Raw genomic sequence first — 18,068 nt, 5'->3', positions numbered from 1 at the left:
CTGATCAACCACCAGATGCAAGAGTATTAGAAAGTACGACTGTGACAGCACCATGTAAAGAAGTGGTAAATTTACCTTCTAGTGACCTGGAAAATAAACTTTCATTTTTTTACGCATTTGCCTTGAGTGGTTTTTGTTTCTAAAATGGCACAGATGAGAAACCATCTGTTTTTATCAACATCATGTTGGATATTGGAGTCTTCCAGTCTCTTTTCACAGTATATACAGAACGTTCTTTTTTTTTTCCAATGTGGTTGCAATGAAAAATTTCAAAAGGACAGTTATGGAATCAATACAGGACTTGAAAAATGATTGCAGATTAAAAAAAAAAAATCGAATAAATAAAAGCAGATTGAGATCTACTTGGTTAGATCTGCTGCCCTTTGAAGACACTCTGGGGATTTTTTTTTTCTGATTTCCTTTGATCAGTGCAGAAGTTGAATGGTTAAAACCTCAACAGGTGTAACCACTTGCAGATGTACCAGTTCCTGTTTTGAGTGATAAATTGCTGAGCTTTCTAGCCGGCTTCAGCAAGATTCCTATGGTGCCTCTAATAAACATCACAGCGATTAATACCAGACCTTTTAAATACCTCGTGAAAGGGTCATGTGACATACTGTATGCACTTTTGGTATGGTAAACTGAACCTGTTGCTGAAATAACCAGTATAGTGTCCTTAAAGTGGATTTCTATAGCATCTGTCCAAAATGAACAAAACAGAAGAAACAAAAAACAGGGAAGAGTAATTATTTATTTTATACAGTATACTGTTAGTGGCACCAGTTAGTTGCCCAGTTTTGGTCACACTGGACTGGGCAGAGTCAGTGATAAACACATTCATGTGATAGGAATCCATTGAAGCATTGGTAGTGTTGGGCTAGTCGTGGCAAGCAGAAAGATCTGCGTGCCAAAGCAACAGCACTGCCACAGACAGAAATCTATTTTGGCGAGAGAAATCATACAGGGACATACTTAATTGTGTAGATAATGGATAGACACACTCAATTTGATGCTTTGAAGGAGCAGGGGTATGACTGAATAAGGTACTAATGAACACCAGACAGACACACTGTAACTCAATTAAAAAAAAATTAACAAAGAGAATCATACAACATGACTACAGAACATTGACAAGTCGTGGGAAATACTATGCACAGTTTTTTATTATGCACAACAAACGTATTTTATTCACACAATATAAAAACGTAATATCCTTTTGCCAAAATGCACTTTTTGGAAAGTACATTTCTTAAAAAATACTACTACAGCTCACAAGAAAACACTACATGTTTTCTTCGTGCCACTACTGATAATGCCTCTACTATCATCAGTGACTAAAAAAGAGAAACAGAAATTGGTAACTTGATTAGATATTCAGGTACAGATCTGAGGTACTCACCCTTATGGAAGACAAGGATATAACAAAAATCTAGCTTTATGTAAGTACTTCTCTAAAAATAGAAGTAAAAAAGTTTTTCGTCTACTGAAATACAATAACAGCTTTATGAATAGGCCGGCTTCACATGAAAGGCAATAAATAGCTAACGGGGATCTTAGGTGCTTTAACCCATTAACATCTGAGCACTACAAAACACTCAAACAGCAGACAGACAACCTGCCCAATGGATCAATCCAGCAATACTAGCACACAGGTTCTGAGGAGCTTTCAAATAAAATACAGGCAGAAATGAAATTCACATGAAATTAGGTTACAGCTGCTGATTTGAAACCTCCATTTTTAATATATCATGAGCACTGAGAAACAAATTCTACCTCACACAGCTTAGCTTTTTACCTCTTTGAAAATTTCAGCTACACTTTGAAGTGAAAAAGATGCACAAGAGAAGTACGTCTGACCCAGGCTATCGGCGATAGATTCCACCACTGGGGCAACGCAAAGCCTGTCTCCTGCATTCTGACTCACTCTGAAAGCAGCACACAGAGCAATCACACAGACTAGAAACAAGTAACTCACCCTGTGTTGCACGAAGAGACAGCACCACACCATGAGGGATATCTGACTAGAAGTCAGTTTTTGGCCCAAAAATAAATGCTCATGAAGTGTTAAAGTAATAATCCAGACTTCACTCCTTACACACAGCCCTGCAGGCCTGAGAGAACAGAGCTGATTGCTGTATGCTGCAGCCCTGCTGAACAACAGGATATGAAAGGGGGAAACAGAGGTGTAGCTATATTGGGGTTGAGGGGCCACAATGACAAGAAGCAAACTTGCATTGTTTAGTTTTTTTTAGCGGTTCACCCATCCCAAATTAAGGCGTGCTCTACTCAAGCAGCGAGTGCAGCAAATCTTTTGCTTTCGTTAGATCAACCCTTTCATGCAAAGAGATAAGAGATTACTCAGAAAAACGAAGAGGAAGTTTTTTGGTTGTCGCTGAATTTTTTAACAAACAAAATTCTGCAACTTTCTTTGATCTTCACCAAGGACGTTTTGCAATCTCAATCAGTTTTTTTTTTCTTGTTCCAAGGACTTTGGGGGTGAGCAAAACATACTTTTGAAGCAAACCAGAAAATGATCCATTGATAGCCCCTTCCTAAATAACTGGAGTCTGTTTTTGTTTTTCTCATTACTTAAAAAAGCCCATAGTTTTAGTGTGTCACATCTGCTTCTAATATACTAATTTGTTTATGAGTTTGGTTATGAATGAACTAACACATGCAAAGATAGGTAACAACCATGATTTCATGACTACAGTTTACATGTGACAGTGTAACCCAGAGGCAATGCACTGTAAAGTATGATCCTGGTGTCTGTTACCACTATAACAGGACCCTTGACATAGAACAAGTCTCTCCAAGAAAACACACATGGTAAACCACTCCAATCTTGTGATGTGATGAGATCTGAGGGAGATACACAGGAAAACCATTCCTCAGAAAGGTGGCTTAAAATAAAAATGTGCACATTACAGTTAGTCTTCTGCCCCAGGCCATCTGTCAGTTGTACCTAATGCGTACTTACAGTATATGCCTGTGAGTACCCATCAGCAACTTAAAGCGCTTTGGATAATGCACTGAATGAGTTTGTACTGATTTACCAAAAGAAATCCTCAGAAGATGAATTTCAGTCCCTGTTTCTTGTCATGAGATATTAAAGACTTATCATTAAAGAAGCAGGAAACCTAAACCAATTTCATTAAACACAACATAGATAGACCTGCCAACGTTTGAACACATGGTTCACATAAACTGTCCACTGGAATTTGTCATTGTTCTGCAGTTATTTCTGAAACATCATGGAGTTGCTTTTTATTAATAGTATTACAAAGATGAATATTCAGCCTAGGTGCACTATTTTTCCATTACAAAGGGAGTATAATCATGATTTTCAAGTCAATCTGTTTTCATTTTTTTTAGGTTAATTTGAATAGTAACTGCTTATTACAGAAAAATATAATTAATGTACTGTTAAATAATAATACCTATGACCTCACCACACTGCCTCGCTTTTCCCCCATAAATACTTCTAAGTAAAAACAGATGGTTTAAAAGTTAAGCAAACAGGCCATACTTTTATAATTACAAGGTGTGTTTTGAGACTGTTTTAAAAATACATATAACCCTTTTGTTGAAAGATATACCAAATTAAGCTTTCATATCACAATAAACTCTTAGCAGTGTAATATAAAATTGACATTGCTTTTTGTACAGTCATTTTCATTAACGGTCATTATCAGAAAATAATAGTCCATTTTACACAGTGTTTGCTGCTTTACCGGAGTGAGCTTGAGAGAACAGGAAACTAAGAAGCTCCTGTGAGTCACACTTCCTGGAAACCGGGAGTCTTCCACAAGGCACTTCCTGGAAACGAATCTGAGCTTCAGAACTCCTTAACACAGAGAGGAAGATGTGATTTTCTACCCATAGTTTCAAATCAGCTCCTTCCAGAGAGGTTCAAGAATGAAGAGAAGTAGCTTTTGTAAAGACACCCTTATAGACATGGAACTTTTTTTAAAGTTATACTATTCATTGTAATCGCTTCATTTTACAACCCTTTCCATTACAACATCACCATACACCATACACATACATAACATTGAACTGTTTGAGAATTTTACTTGGAGAATAAGTGCAGTTGGGCAGAAATAACCATAAACATTTAAGTGTGTGTCTGCCCAGGAGTGTTTGGCTTGCAACTAAAGCATTACATCCTACAAGGCCAGAGATCAAAGAGTTTGGATTAAAAGAAGGATCTCTTTCTGCATCCAGCCAGGCATAAGGAAGATAACCATGAGGGAAAAAGCACTTTATAGAATTAAACTGATATCACATAAAGAGACGGGCAAAGAGTCCTTTTTTCTATAGTTAACTGCACAACACACAAAAAATTACAAACCTTCTTTATTTCTTATTTGCTTAGCAGACACCCTTATCATAGATGAAATGACCTTTTAAGGTAACTCCCATTATTATTATTATTATTCTTCGATTTGGCTGATATTTGTATTAAAGCCATTTGTACAGCTGGGCATTTTACTGGAGCAATCTGAGTAAAGTACCTGGCATAAGGATACAGCCGCAGTGTCCTTCTTTGGATTTGAACCCACAGCCTTCCCCTTATATGTCTAGTGTCCAAACCAGCAGTTCACTATGCCTTTTTAAATAGTATGCAAAGTCCCACCCCAATGAAAGGTGCACCTAAATGGGTCACTTACTCCAAAAAATAAAGGTTTTTCTTCTTTTTTTCTGAGTCTTTGTTTTTTTTTTTGTATCTGCTTCTGGAATTTGTAACGTAGCAGCAAAACATTGTCTGCTTTCAGCACAGAGAGATCACCTGATTGACAGCAACACCTGGTTTGAAGAAATGTTTTCATCCAACATATGGACTGAAATTACATCGCCAGGAGCGGTAATGAGCCATGAGACTGTTGTGTCACTGCGTTTAAAGGCCAATTTCTCCTTTCTCTCTGCACCTCTTTCTCTCTCATCCCTCAGGGTGAGTTAAACCATCAGAATGTCGTGCCCTTTTGCCAAAAGACACAAAGGGGAAAGCAATGTGTTTGACGTTTGTTACTTTACTGTCTATTGGGAGCACAAACTTCTCTAGCCTCTAATAGGGACATTAGAATAACTTCTGGAACTTTTTTTCAATGAAAAACCAAGGTGAGATTTTAATTTCAGAAGCCCTTTCCAATGCAAAGCAAAGATGCTCACAGGTAGCTTGGAAAGCAAAAGGCTCACAACATAAATACCGAGGACTCATTTTTAGGGACTATGCATACCGATGATATTCCACAAAAATAATAAATTAATTCCTTCTTTCTTTTAGTATAATCATCCTAAACGCAGAACACTTATCCCAAACAAAATCCATAAATCCTCAGTCTTCAATCTCACTTACTTAGTTATTATTCATTATTACATTATCATAGGGCCCACCCTCATGTTGAACACTGAAAGGAAGATGAATAAATATACCAATATTCTGATCATTTCCAATTCCAATTAAATCTTTTATCAAAGCTGAGCATCATGTACATTGCTGTGTATATGGTTACAACATACATCTTCGATAAACTCAATTATCATCTAACAAGATGGTAGCTAACAAGATTGTTTCTGCAAGTGAAACTTTAATGCAAAAGGTATGGGTATGCTTCACTGCTACAGATGTTAAATTTAACTAAGTCATATTTTACTCATGACACTTAAAGAACTACTGTTGTTTTGTAACATGTAGGGTCTCGTGGTTAGGCATGAAAGAAGCACCTTTTGGATTTTTGCCAAAGGGTTTAGCAGAAAAGTTAAGTACAGCACATGTTACATAAGGCTCTGTGCGTGAAGAGCTGACATCAAGGCATCGCAACTTTAAATCCTGGCCTAATCAGTGTACACAAACGAACACCTTCTGGATCAGTGGAGTGTGTGAAACAAATAAGTACAAACTGTGCTACCACAAAAAACTAGCTGTATGTCTCACTGATAAGGGGCAGCAGCAGAGTGAACAGACTCCAGTGTCCCCAGGGAACACACACTAATCTCAGACTCCTAAATCACTCAGATCCTTCTTGAAACTACACCTCACACCCAGGAGCTCACAAGCAAGAGATCCGATTTAAATGATCTAAGTTCCATTGAACATGTCCAGTCTTTATTCATCTGTGTGCTTTGTAAAGTGCGTGTGTTCTATTGAAGTGGATGGAGGAGAATTGACAAAGTTAGTCTTTGTGCTAATGAGTGGCATGCATGCTTGTAATATTCAGACATCAACACTCAACACTGTACCCACTGACTGGTGATCGCATGCAGACCTTTGTGAGACAACCCAATAGTCTACACTCAATTATTGTTACATCTCAAACGAATAAGCATGAATCTCTACCTACAGTATAATCTACCCTTCGTAAGCAGAAAACATGTCTTCCTGACAGCACCCTTAAAGAGATTTTTTCAATTCTACTGTGTCTTCTTCTATGTGAACATGTGATGACCCTGAATTAATCCATGGACTAAGGCAGTGCAGTTCGCAGTGTTGCTCCTTAAACAGGTACTACAAGTTTATTCCACTTCTAACTCACCAACCTTTAAAACCAAGGGAAAAGTAAAAATAGGTGACGCATTTCAAATGAAATGAAAAGGGTAGTTTGGTTAATTAGCACACAGCTCTTGAGTTTTATTTCTAGAGACTCTTGCACTTGAAAAAAATGAAACCTTGTGCCTGATGTCATCAGGAGAGCACACTTGACTAGGATCATGCATATTAACCATTCAGCTCAAGGACGTCAGCGAGGTTGATAAATTCTCCACCACTACATTTGAAAAACAATGCTGGGGCAGAAGAAATACGCCCTCTGAATAAGTCAGGAAGTATGCTGTTATATAACCCTGGGAGGATCAGACACACAATATGCAGGACAGACCCTAGGGAGGTAACACATTTATTTACTCACTTATTCATGTTGAAGCCCTTGTACAAGGCAATTACAGTACAAAGCAAGACTTAAAAGCTCCATGATGACTTGTTGAATTTGGTTAATTTTTCCAGATATGGGGTCATTTCTAAAACCCAAAATGAAGAAGAGGGACAGCCAGTAATAGGGAGCATTATTATATATATATAATTTTATGTATATGATATATATATATTGCTATATTGAACTTGTTAACCTGAAACAAAAATGCTCTACTTTGGAAGAGTTCACCATGTCATTCTGAAATCTGTCACAACTCTGGACAATAGAGCTAGACGTTAAAGGAGCAGACAGAGTTTGTCAAGTTCAAAAATGAGTCCAGTCCATCTTTATTTTCATATTCAGCTTTATTTATCTTGTTTGGTTCATAGCATCTAGCAGAAGGTGCCTTGTGCTTCTGAAAGATCCTGGTTAATTCTCAGTTTAATTTCATACCTGTTGTTTTCTGTTCCAAATTCTCCTGCACTTTATCACTTTATTAGCCATATACAATTTCTTGCATTAGGAATTTGTCGTTTCCACATACCCCAGCTTGCTCTCCATGTGAGATGGAGACACACAGACAGAGAGAAGCTTGGGGTCAGAATGCAGGGTCAGCCATTGTACAGCACCCCTGGAGCAGTTGGGGTTAAGGGCCTTGCTCAGGAGCCCAACGGAGTAGGATTCCTTTGCCGGCCGCGGGATTTGAACCAGCAACCTTCCAGCCACAAGCACAGATCCTTAGCCACAGAGCCACCGCTCCACCCCACTTGAGTCCTATTAATGTCCTTGGGAACTGCTTAATGAATGGCTGTAAATTACAATTGCTTGTTTACCAAAGTAATTATTCTAACAAATTCTGAAATGACATTTAAAAATTTGAAACACCTACATATAAGGGTGTTGGTCCTTTTTGACATTTTGTGACGAATAATGGAATAATGGTGGAGCACTAACTTGCATTATGGAATGATTATAGAATACAGATGTCAAGACAGTCTACAATTAACAACAAAATGAGAAGAATGTAATAAAAGGTATCTGCAGTAGTGGTTGATTTGAGGCAGCAAATGGAGCAAGATGCCTATTTGTTCATTACGCAGGACTGCTTTAAGGTTAAGGCTAGGATTAGGGTTAGATTTGCAGACAGATTTTAAATGGGGATAAACTAAGAGCATGCACAATAGGAGGTACTTCATTTCCAAAGCAGTGATTATCTGAATCAAACTGCCATGCTGTGGATGGTGATTGAGATTTTCCCAGAGTCCTCTTAATTTAAACCACTAAGCGGTTATCAATTTCTTCACAGTATTTCATTTGACCTACAAAGCCAGTCATCTCCCTGCTGAGCATACTTTCCGCCCACTTGCATAAGAGTTATACAACGAGTCACAGATTACATCAAGGGTCTCGTGCCAACAAAACCAGTCTTTCGTACAATTAGCATTCTAATAATTAAATCAGACAAAAGAAACAAAATGCAGCTGGAAAAGTTAAAAATCTTCCACTGTGTGCCTGGAGACAATCTGCCAGTCGGCAGGGGCTGAACAAAGTGATTGGAGCAGCCAGTTCTGTTTCATGAACTTTTTTCATCGGTTGACGGAAATGTTTTCAGCTGCTCTAGCCAAGGCAGGTCAGAGAAGGTGAATTCTCTGAATTCAATGAGTCACTGAACAGAGCTTTGTGGAAGGTTAAAAAGGGTAACGCTTCACAAACCAATGCTGCTGAGCACAGGCTGTTGACAGGAGCACACAACCTGCAAACAAAAATATACTTGTAGGGTTCTTTGTAAATTTCTTTTGTGAAGGAGTAAGATGTGATCAGCTGTGTTCCATTTCTTATCCCACCTGGAGATTAACTACTTCAAAGCGTCTCTTTCAGAACCTCCAGATCACCTTTATGTTAAAAACACAGAACACGCAAAAAGTTCTGAAGAGGTAAAGCATTTTCACCCTTTGATGTAATTCAGCTTCTCAGGGAACTTTCCAGATAATTTTTGCATCTGTTACTGGAAATTTCTCACTTCAGCTGCTTGGCTGTGCAGTTGAACATCACCGAGATAGGGGCTGCACTTGAGTGGTGAATAAAGTGGTTTCCCTCCTATTTCTAAACTACGTTTGGGTACTTTGGGATGAAAAGTGCTATATAAAATACAATAAATTATTTTAATGCTGTTTATTTTATATGAAGCATAATGGCAAAAGAACTGTTGAGACTGGTTACAGATCAGCACATTTTTACACAGTACGACAATAAAGAAATGGTGAATATGATTTGACACTTCCTTTAAGAAAGTGACTGCTAATTTATCATGGCATTTGTGTTATGGTTTGTATACAAATATATATGCATGTATGCTGCTGTAAGGAAAAGTAAAATTGCTCTTGTGATCATGATGGCCTGTAATTACCAATGCAATTCAAAGGTTTTGTTTGAAGAAAAGTTTGCTAAAGGATACAAACATTTGAGAGATCTAATAAAATACTTTGATATCTCTTCAAAGGCATAGCATCGAAGACCGTGTCTGCAGTCTACATTTCTTAGATGTTTCACATCGTCAGGAATTGCAGACAAGCAGGGCCAAAACATGACAGATATGGTCATTAAAAACCTACCTTGAAGGGTGAGGTAGTGTGCCAGCCTTGCATTTCCCCCCCCCCCACTGTTTTTAACAGATGAGTTTCCAGCACTGCGTCTGAGCGCATGCCCTACTTAAATGTTTTATCAGCTAGGAATTACAGTACAAAGACCTACAAAATGATGCCCTGCTTGGTATTCCACACTTCACAACAGATTCTTTAAAGCTACACAGCAGCAGTTTATCTAAATTGAGAATTTGGAGCACAGAGCCACAAAGAGAATAAAGCATGCCACAAATGCACAGACTTTTTCACAATGAAATGTGTAATACTTGGTGATCTTCCGGCATTTTTAAAATAGAAAGTGCAGTAACACTGCATTCTGGCAAACGAAACATGAATGCATTGGAGAACATCACTCTTTTTTTTTGTAAAGTGTACATTAAGGATCCACACAGAGGCTCCGTTTAATGTTATTGCTTTCCAGCAGCCTCATCTAAGAAATGTTTTTTTCAGCCCTGAACTTGACTGCAACGTGGTGGCCCAAGACTTTTTTTTTTCTTGTTATGAATTCTGCTGTTATTTAGGGGGCTCCGAGATAGTCAGGATAGTTAGGTTCTCGAATGTTTGCTTTGGCTGTTCCTGAGGCCAGACTGAGTGTCTGCTTTCATGATGGCAGATACTAGCGACTGTCAATGCAATGTGCACGAGTGCAAGGAGAAGGAGCATGGGGGAGAGGGGAAACCCTTCAAGGATTTCGAGCCTTGCCTTTGATGTTGCCCTTAGCAAGGCTAACAAGTGGGCTGGGATCACCCCTGAAGCAAGCTGCACTTCAGTGCTTAACTACACACTGTTAGCTTTCCTGGGAAGTGAAGGAAAGTGCCATATGAACATGTGCCCACATTGCATTTTGCCAGTAATTTACTGCTACTGAAAGGGAGATACTTAATCTTGCTTATCTGTGTTTTACGATTATGGGACCACTGTGAATAGGACATGCCAGAGAATGAGCAGACAGCTTGGAAACCGTTCTTGTGAACAGGAATTATGACCCAGATCTTCTACCTAAAAATTTTTAGCTTGCCCAGTTTCTCTGGAGTTTCTCTGGAGATAGCAGCACACACATTATACCCGGGAGCAGGCCTGGTACTGTAATAGAGGCTACTATAAACACATCTCTGTATATCACTTTAAAAACTGCTGCCACCTTCATGGAATTTAACAGTTTGACTGCTCTCCTTCAAAAAGTGAACTCTCCCTATAAGCCTGCATGTGTTCTTCCCACTTTGGCCTTATTACAGTTCCCAGTACGAGGCTCCAAACACTGGGAGTGGCCACAACTGCGTTTTCTGTTCAGCCCAGGTCTGGTCTCACAAGTCAGTCAGCACTTTCAAATCCTGCCCCCAAAAACTCACTTTTAGTGTCTAGCTTTTAATTCTGTTTTACTCGTTTCTATCTGTCTATCATCATTATTATTATTAAACCGAGTACGCAGATTGCACTGCACTGCAGTTTGTTTTCAGAGAGCCGAGCATATATTGAAGGCAACACGATCAACAGGGAGCTCCGATAGCAGATGCATCGCCGAGCTAATTGCGAGGTTTAAAAAATATTGAAATATATTGAAGACTCTAGAATTCAGAATTGTGGTTAACATTCAAAATCTGGCAGAACCAGATTAGATGCTTTAAAACATAAAATGAGGGGAAAAAATAAAATTAGCATTAAATTAATGAGAATTACAGGCCCAAAGCCACAACAACACACTTGTTGTTTACAGTAAACACAGTACTCCCTCTGTCCTGTTTATATTAATTACTCCTGCGCAAACAGTAGCAGTTGGCATGGCAACTTTTGCCGTTCCTAATTTACGTGACCATAATTATAGCGGTAAGAGCTGCGGTGACTAAAAATGTAAATAACCCAGAGGTGAGTCCACACGTTGATGGCCACCCACAGCTTTAATGGAGAAAAAGACTTCTGAAAAAACGTACTGTACAACAAGGATCTTCTCAGTTTGCCTGAGATATACGTAGGTGGTTTTGAAGCACTGAGACCTTACAGCTGAGACTTGTTAAAATAACACAGTTTTATTAAAAATGTACTAGAGACCAGAATTATAGTTCTGGTCACCATGTTCCAAAAAACAACATGGCCAACCTGGCATTAGCGCAAAGAAGAACAACCAAATATATTCCTTGTCCGTCTCTGAGCGGTTAACAAATTTAATCATCCTTGTCTTGAAAAGAGAAGACTACGAGGAGAGACTTGCTTGAAATATTCAAAATTGTCAACAGGCAGAGTCAAGTCAATGGACTTCAAAATGAAAAAAGAAATACAAAATAAAGACACAAGCAGGGATCAATTGGATATGGAATTGGAGAAATCTAGATCCCCCGATCAATAATGTCCTACCAAGCAAACACCCAAGATAGACTAAATGGCCCTCTGTTGTTTGTGGCCTTTCTTAAGATCCTTTATGTTTCTATCCACATTTATGTTTTTCTAGTTGACTGCTGAATTAGGATATTCGTAGAACCACTCACTTCCATAGATTACCATTAATACTAGGTGGCCCCCAAGTTTTGCACAACCTGATTTTATCATCTCGAGATTGATTCTCCAGACCCAGGATTCCAGTATTGCCTCTTCATTAAGCTACCAATTCCTAAATGAGCAATCATTAAGAGTTTTTATTAATCATTATGAGTTAGTATTAATCCAACCATCCATTTTCTAACCACTTCATCCAAGTCAGGGTTGCATGGGGAGCTGGGGCCTACCTTGGCAAGCAACAGGCACAATGTGGGGTATACCTTGGACAGGATACCAGTCCATCACAGGGAATATACAGTAACTGGAGCACCTGGAGGAAACCCACAAGAACACACAACCCCCATAGAGAACATACAAACCCGGCGCAGACAGTGTCGAGCCCTTAATCATGAAACTGCAGGTGCGTGAGCAACCCAAAACACCTCCATCTCCAAGAAAATACTACCAACTCAGCTTGTTAATCTCCCAGTAACCATAGGAATGAGATCAATACAGAGGTGTATAGCACCAGCATTTAATTAACTCAATTAATTACCTTGTCTGCCAGTGGGTTTCTGAGTCTTGTGAGGACAATGTAATTCCACCACTGCCTTTGAATTCCCTGGTGTACCTGTCTGAGCTTTGTATTTCCTTGTTTCGGCCTTTTCGCCTCATTTTTCAGATCACATTCTCAGATGTTCCCTGGGCTTCTGCATTGCTTCTCTGTGTTCGTCCCAGCATGCCTGACTCCATTCCATGACTCCATGCTTTTGTGTGATGAGCTAGAGTTGTTTCTCGGGCGACTCTTTTGGATTCCCTCTATAGAGATGCCTTGCGATTCCATGGCTTTGAGCCCCACCTCTTCGATTTAGGCTACGGAAAGTGTTTACTTTTGTTTCAGTCTGCCTGATCACAGCCAGCTTCAGTGTTCTGCCCACACTTCCAGCCACCCATCTCCTGACCATCGCACTTCATCAGGAGGGTACAATGGCATTACAGACAGTCTAGAACTGAACCCAGGGCCTCAGAGCTGTGAGGCAGCAATGTTAACCACTGCGCCGCAGAAAAAAATGCTTCTTTTTACCAGTAACGTGTATAGAATTTGTCAACAGAAGAGTGTATTTTCAGATATTTCAGCTTTCCAGCACTGACCTCTGAACAATTTTGAAAAATAAGAAATACTGAAATTCGACACTCAATTCTATAAGAAAACATTTCCCAATTTTTGTACTCGAGTAGTCCAGTGTGTTCTGTTTTTTCTAAGAACGAGATCTTCACTAGCCCTTAATTTAAAAGTGTTTGATTTTAACCTAAGACGTCTAAGGTCTTAGTTTCAGAAGCAATCTTTATGTGTAGTAATTCCCAGAAATTCGTCGAACAGATATCGGTTTCAACTTTATTTAAAATTGTTGCTTTCCCTTAGATTCCTATACAGCCCCTGAGTGTCTATCATTCATCAGACAATTTAGTAATTAAGTACAAGAAGTGGTGGGAATGACGATATATAGAACACTCCTATTTTTTATATATAGAAAACTCCAAGTTTTCTTTGTGATGCACAGACTCATTGAGTAAAGTCCACTTCGTCATTTAAACACTCATCCTGAATGGGATGAGTTCTGATTAAGGAAAAATGTCCCAGAAACTGTGCGGATCAATAAAAAAAGTGAACATGTTAACATCCACACAAAAAGCAGGAAGTTGGAGGCAGGCTCTGAAGCAGAGTCACAACACTACACCTACAGAGGGATTTTAATTTTAGAGCAAGAGGTATAAAACATTAACTGCCTCTATGAGGTGTTGTAACAATTTTTAGGGGGTATGCATGACTTGATGCCACTTAATCTATTAGGACAACCAAAGAAGGAGCACAGAGGTAAATCCTGCAAAGTTTCTAGGCCAGTCTCAGAGGGGATATACAGTATAACAGGTTTCATACCCTATTTGCAATGCATTTGTGCCAATCTCAGTGGCTGGTTTTGTTTAGCATGTTGGCAGCTATTCTGAAAAGGTCTCTCCAAGCGGAATAGGCAGAAATGGGGCGAGGAACGATATCAGCTTCGTGTATGATTTCAGGAAACTCCACCACCCTCTCTCTGAGGAGGAACTTTTACTGCAACGCTGATTGTGCGCTGTCAGAAAGCAACACCACGGTTTGTGCACGGAGCCCCTAAAATACACAACAAGCAAAGAAACGAGAAACGAAGAAGAATGCTGGCCTGAAATAAAGCGAAAAACTGGTATTTACTGCTCCTGCGTCTCTGACGGGTCCCTGGCTGGGAAAGCACCATGCACCCCCTCATTCAGGCAGAACGAGCTGGGTTTCTGACCGCTGCACGATCTGATTTGATGGACTGCTGAAGCGAGATAGCCTCAGACAATACCCCACAGACTCTGAGCTGGAGGGTTTACTCACACTGTGGCCAAAATGAACCTCTGTCAGCAACAACAAATCAGCCTTTCTTCCAAGACTGACCGGACGCACTTTAACAAGGGTGTACTCACCCTGCTAGACTTAGCATCCTGTACCTGAGATACAAATTGCCCCTTTACTGCCAGTTAAAGGATACTGTACTTATGTTTATTGCAATATTACAAAATGGAGGTAGTTTAAGTTACAACATCTGAGGGGTGTCTTCAGCATGGTGTTTTACAGAGTGAAAAGAGATAAAGACTACAGAAACAACAAAACTGGTTTTAATATTTAAATTGAAATTCAATTATTAAATATTTAAATTATAATGAAGCACTATTTACAGTGCGTTGTTTATTTTTAGGTGGAACTAACCAGGGCTCCAGCCAGGACTTTCCTCATCTATTAAAATGAATAGGTTTAATGCCCCATCCCTCAATGCTGCATCCCCGATCCAGAGGTGTTTTTTGCGGGTAGCCATTTTCTCATAACTTTATGTATGTTCTCTCTGCTTTACTACTGAAGGGGTTGCCAAGGAAACTGGTTAAGAGCACACTGTTCTCAGGGCAGCCTGTCGGGTTCAGGGGGGTTATGGTGTCCACTCTACTTACTGCTGTGAGTGGATTCAGATACGGAGTGAGACTAAACCTTCAGGCTCCTTCAGCAAGAAAAGAAGATCAACAGAGCAGCTGCTTTTGTCTTCTTTATAAAGATGTGACAACCAGTCAAGGGCACAGAATTTGTTTGAAGAGAGCAACAGGTGAATGGAACTAGATAAAATGTGTGTTTGGCTCCAAACATCCTTTGCAGTTCAGTTCAATGCTACCAAAACACAGACTTCCAAACCATTCAGGGCAACTTAGGTGTCCATCAGTGCGATGGTGATGGAATTCAGTCAGGGCCATTGCTTATTTTGTTTGTTCAGTCCTTTAGTTATTTTGGAATACTTTATTCCATTTAGCGTGCACCATTCTTCTTGCAAAATGGTTGGAAATGCTCAACAGAAAAAGGCAAAAATGAATTTGCAATTTTAACATCACAAAGTTCAACATTCCGTTTTTATAATCAACCCCAGCGACAGGAACACATTCTATTTGACTTTCTTTTTCAAATATTTACAATTCAGCATAATAAATCACGGGCAATCAAAATTATATTTCTTGAAAAAAACTACATATAACTTTGATACAATTAAAAGAACTACATAATGACATTATATTCATTTTTTAGATGCTACACTAGCACTAAAGGATTTTCGCTGACCCCAGCTCATTAATCTGCAGTTGCACAGGTGTTTTGTCTGAGCCTCAAATACATTCAACCAGGGAGAAAAGTGGTTGCAACTTCCTCCCTAAAACCGTATCTTCTTCAGAACCGAAACCCACGGCTCACCTGAAAACAACGCCACCAGTGAAACTCAGACACTGAAGAGGAAAACCCTGTGACCCTACCGTGTGAGTATGAAGGTCTGTGGTTTGTGCTGCAGTCGATCATTGGCACTTTTCAGTGTGATTGTGTGTTAGATGTCTGTGTTGCATTCTGTGTTTCTAACCAGAATGTCTTGACACTGACACAGTGTTTCAAACCATCACCAATAGTCATTCTTCCAGAAATATTGTTGTTATATGATAGTTATATTTATTAATATTTAAAGGAGAGCTATTTTCTGCATTCATTAAAAAATGTTCTCCTTGTCTAACGGCTAGGGTTTGAGATACTTGGACTTAGGTCTATGTTTAAAATGTCACTCTGTCAGACAAATGGCACCTAAACCATATGCTGTGTTATTCAGTGCATCGCCATCATACCAAAACTAACTGTGTGTATTTAATAGCTTTCTTCTTAACAATTCATTAAGCCACCACAAGAAAGAAAAGCCTCGAATAGCAAGGGTTTTATATGTTTGCAATTCAGAGGGATAATCCAAGTTTCAGCTATGAAATGTTCATTGAGGGCTTCAGTATAGTCAACTTACCCCTCTGAATGCCCAGTCATTTGCAGAAGGGAAGAGAGAGAAGGGGCTCTTTTTCTGCAGCATGGACCTGGAAGGACACAGAAAACAGAGCTCAGAGTCTGATTTTGCAAAAGCTGGTCCTGCAGGACCCTCCTATCCATTTTATCACATAGCCACTCCTCCCCTCAAATCTAGGAAAAGCAAACAGAGCACTACTTTCACTCTGTCATGCTAAACAGTGGGACAAACTCACACTGTAAAAAGCACTTAAGGGGCTTGGGAAGTCCCACATACCAATACTGATAATCTTTGCATCAAAACAAAAGACAGAGATACAGCTGGTCATCAAGTCTGCACTACACAAACATAAATGGGGTAGTAACATTAGCCAGTGTACCATAAGTGTGAGGAGAGCTATCCAGACCACACCAAAGATGAAACATGGACGGTGGTTCTGATCTCATTCTCATTAGCACACCTCAAGTCACAGGCCGTAAGACATTGAGTTAAAGACGGTGTAGTATCAAAGGTTTCTGGTGTGTCCTCACAAGGGGAATTCCAGTAACAGTCAGCCTGGGACATGAACCTGGCTTGCTGTCTTAATGCCTGGATCACAGATCTCAGTCATGCTTCGAGGAAGAACCTTTAGGTTAAGGTACTGAAACAGGTTTACTAAGGGGGGATTGGCACTCTAATGCTGAATTTGACACATTTTGCAATTGAAGTACCTCTAAAGATTTTCACTTCAGTATAAAGACAGACATGTCTTGTCAAAAGGACACTGTGACAAGCTTGAAAAAATGCTGTTTGTACAAGGGACTGTACCTTCAGCACTTCACTCCCAGAATCCTCCAGCTCTGACTGTAGTTTTCACTTTTAATAACTTCTACTCAAGTGGAAATCTTTCTAATGTTAGGCTAAAAGGTGATACAAATGTCTAAATCTGTTGCCACATTGCTATAAATAGAGTCTTAAACATTTCTGAGCCATTAATGGAGTAAGCGTTCTTCCAAGGATTCTTAGAATACTTGTCTGGGTTGTCGACGTAACAACATTCCTGTTGCTTTCTGCTGGTAATAAATTTCTCTGTCCACAGAACCACCAGAGCAAAATCACCCATGATCAACATTTATTTAAATGCCTCGTCAAAAAAGAAAAGTATTCATTTTGAGTACGCATTCCTTTATGCTTCTGTAACCTGCTTTTTACATGATGGGCTTTGTTTTACCTCTTTTCTATTTATAATCGGAGTGAACCATCTAACCCAAACAGAAAGCCGAACAAAAAGGCAAGCAACAAGAAATATACCAACTCTTTTATTATATTTGAAATGTTCTGGTTTAGACTGTACAACAAAGACATGCTTTGGAGTTATAAACTTTATTAACTTGGAACTAGTGGAAGCCAGAAAGTACAGATTTGCTTATAATACTTCTACCCCTGTGATAAAAATATCTGCCTACAGCAAGACTGGTTATATTAGGTCGTCTATGATGCACAAAACCAGATGAACAGATACAAATCTGTGCTGCTACTTGATGTTTGGCTGTTTCTGCAGCAGTTACACTATCTTTGTCATATTTGTTTTTTGAATATGTCAGGGTTATATATACTGTATTAGAAATGCATTTTAACAAAAAAAACATTAAAATAAAGCTACAAGGCTCAACAGCTATTTT

The 18,068-nt window shown here is 39.3% G+C and overlaps 1 protein-coding gene across 2 annotated transcripts in view; it reads right to left on the bottom strand.

The window, feature by feature from the left end:
- Window positions 1–18,068, bottom strand: part of arhgef3 (Rho guanine nucleotide exchange factor 3) — a 104,292-nt gene that overhangs the window by 67,509 nt on the left and 18,715 nt on the right. Inside the window, exon 2 of one of the 2 annotated variants that reach the window (XM_088915560.1) lies at window positions 16,411–16,477. In XM_088915560.1, coding sequence (XP_088771686.1) covers window positions 16,411–16,477 — 67 coding nt within the window. Of the gene's footprint in view, window positions 1–1,975; window positions 2,207–16,410; window positions 16,478–18,068 lie in introns of those variants that run through there. The other variant, XM_088915561.1, reaches the window with a different exon arrangement.

Source organism: Atractosteus spatula, chromosome 5 (genome assembly GCF_055471065.1).
Source record: "Atractosteus spatula isolate fAtrSpa1 chromosome 5, fAtrSpa1.hap1, whole genome shotgun sequence".
NCBI classification, from domain to species: domain Eukaryota; kingdom Metazoa; phylum Chordata; class Actinopteri; order Semionotiformes; family Lepisosteidae; genus Atractosteus; species Atractosteus spatula.
Note: the sequence above shows the minus strand (reverse complement) of the source record. Positions and strands in the feature narration are given on the sequence as shown.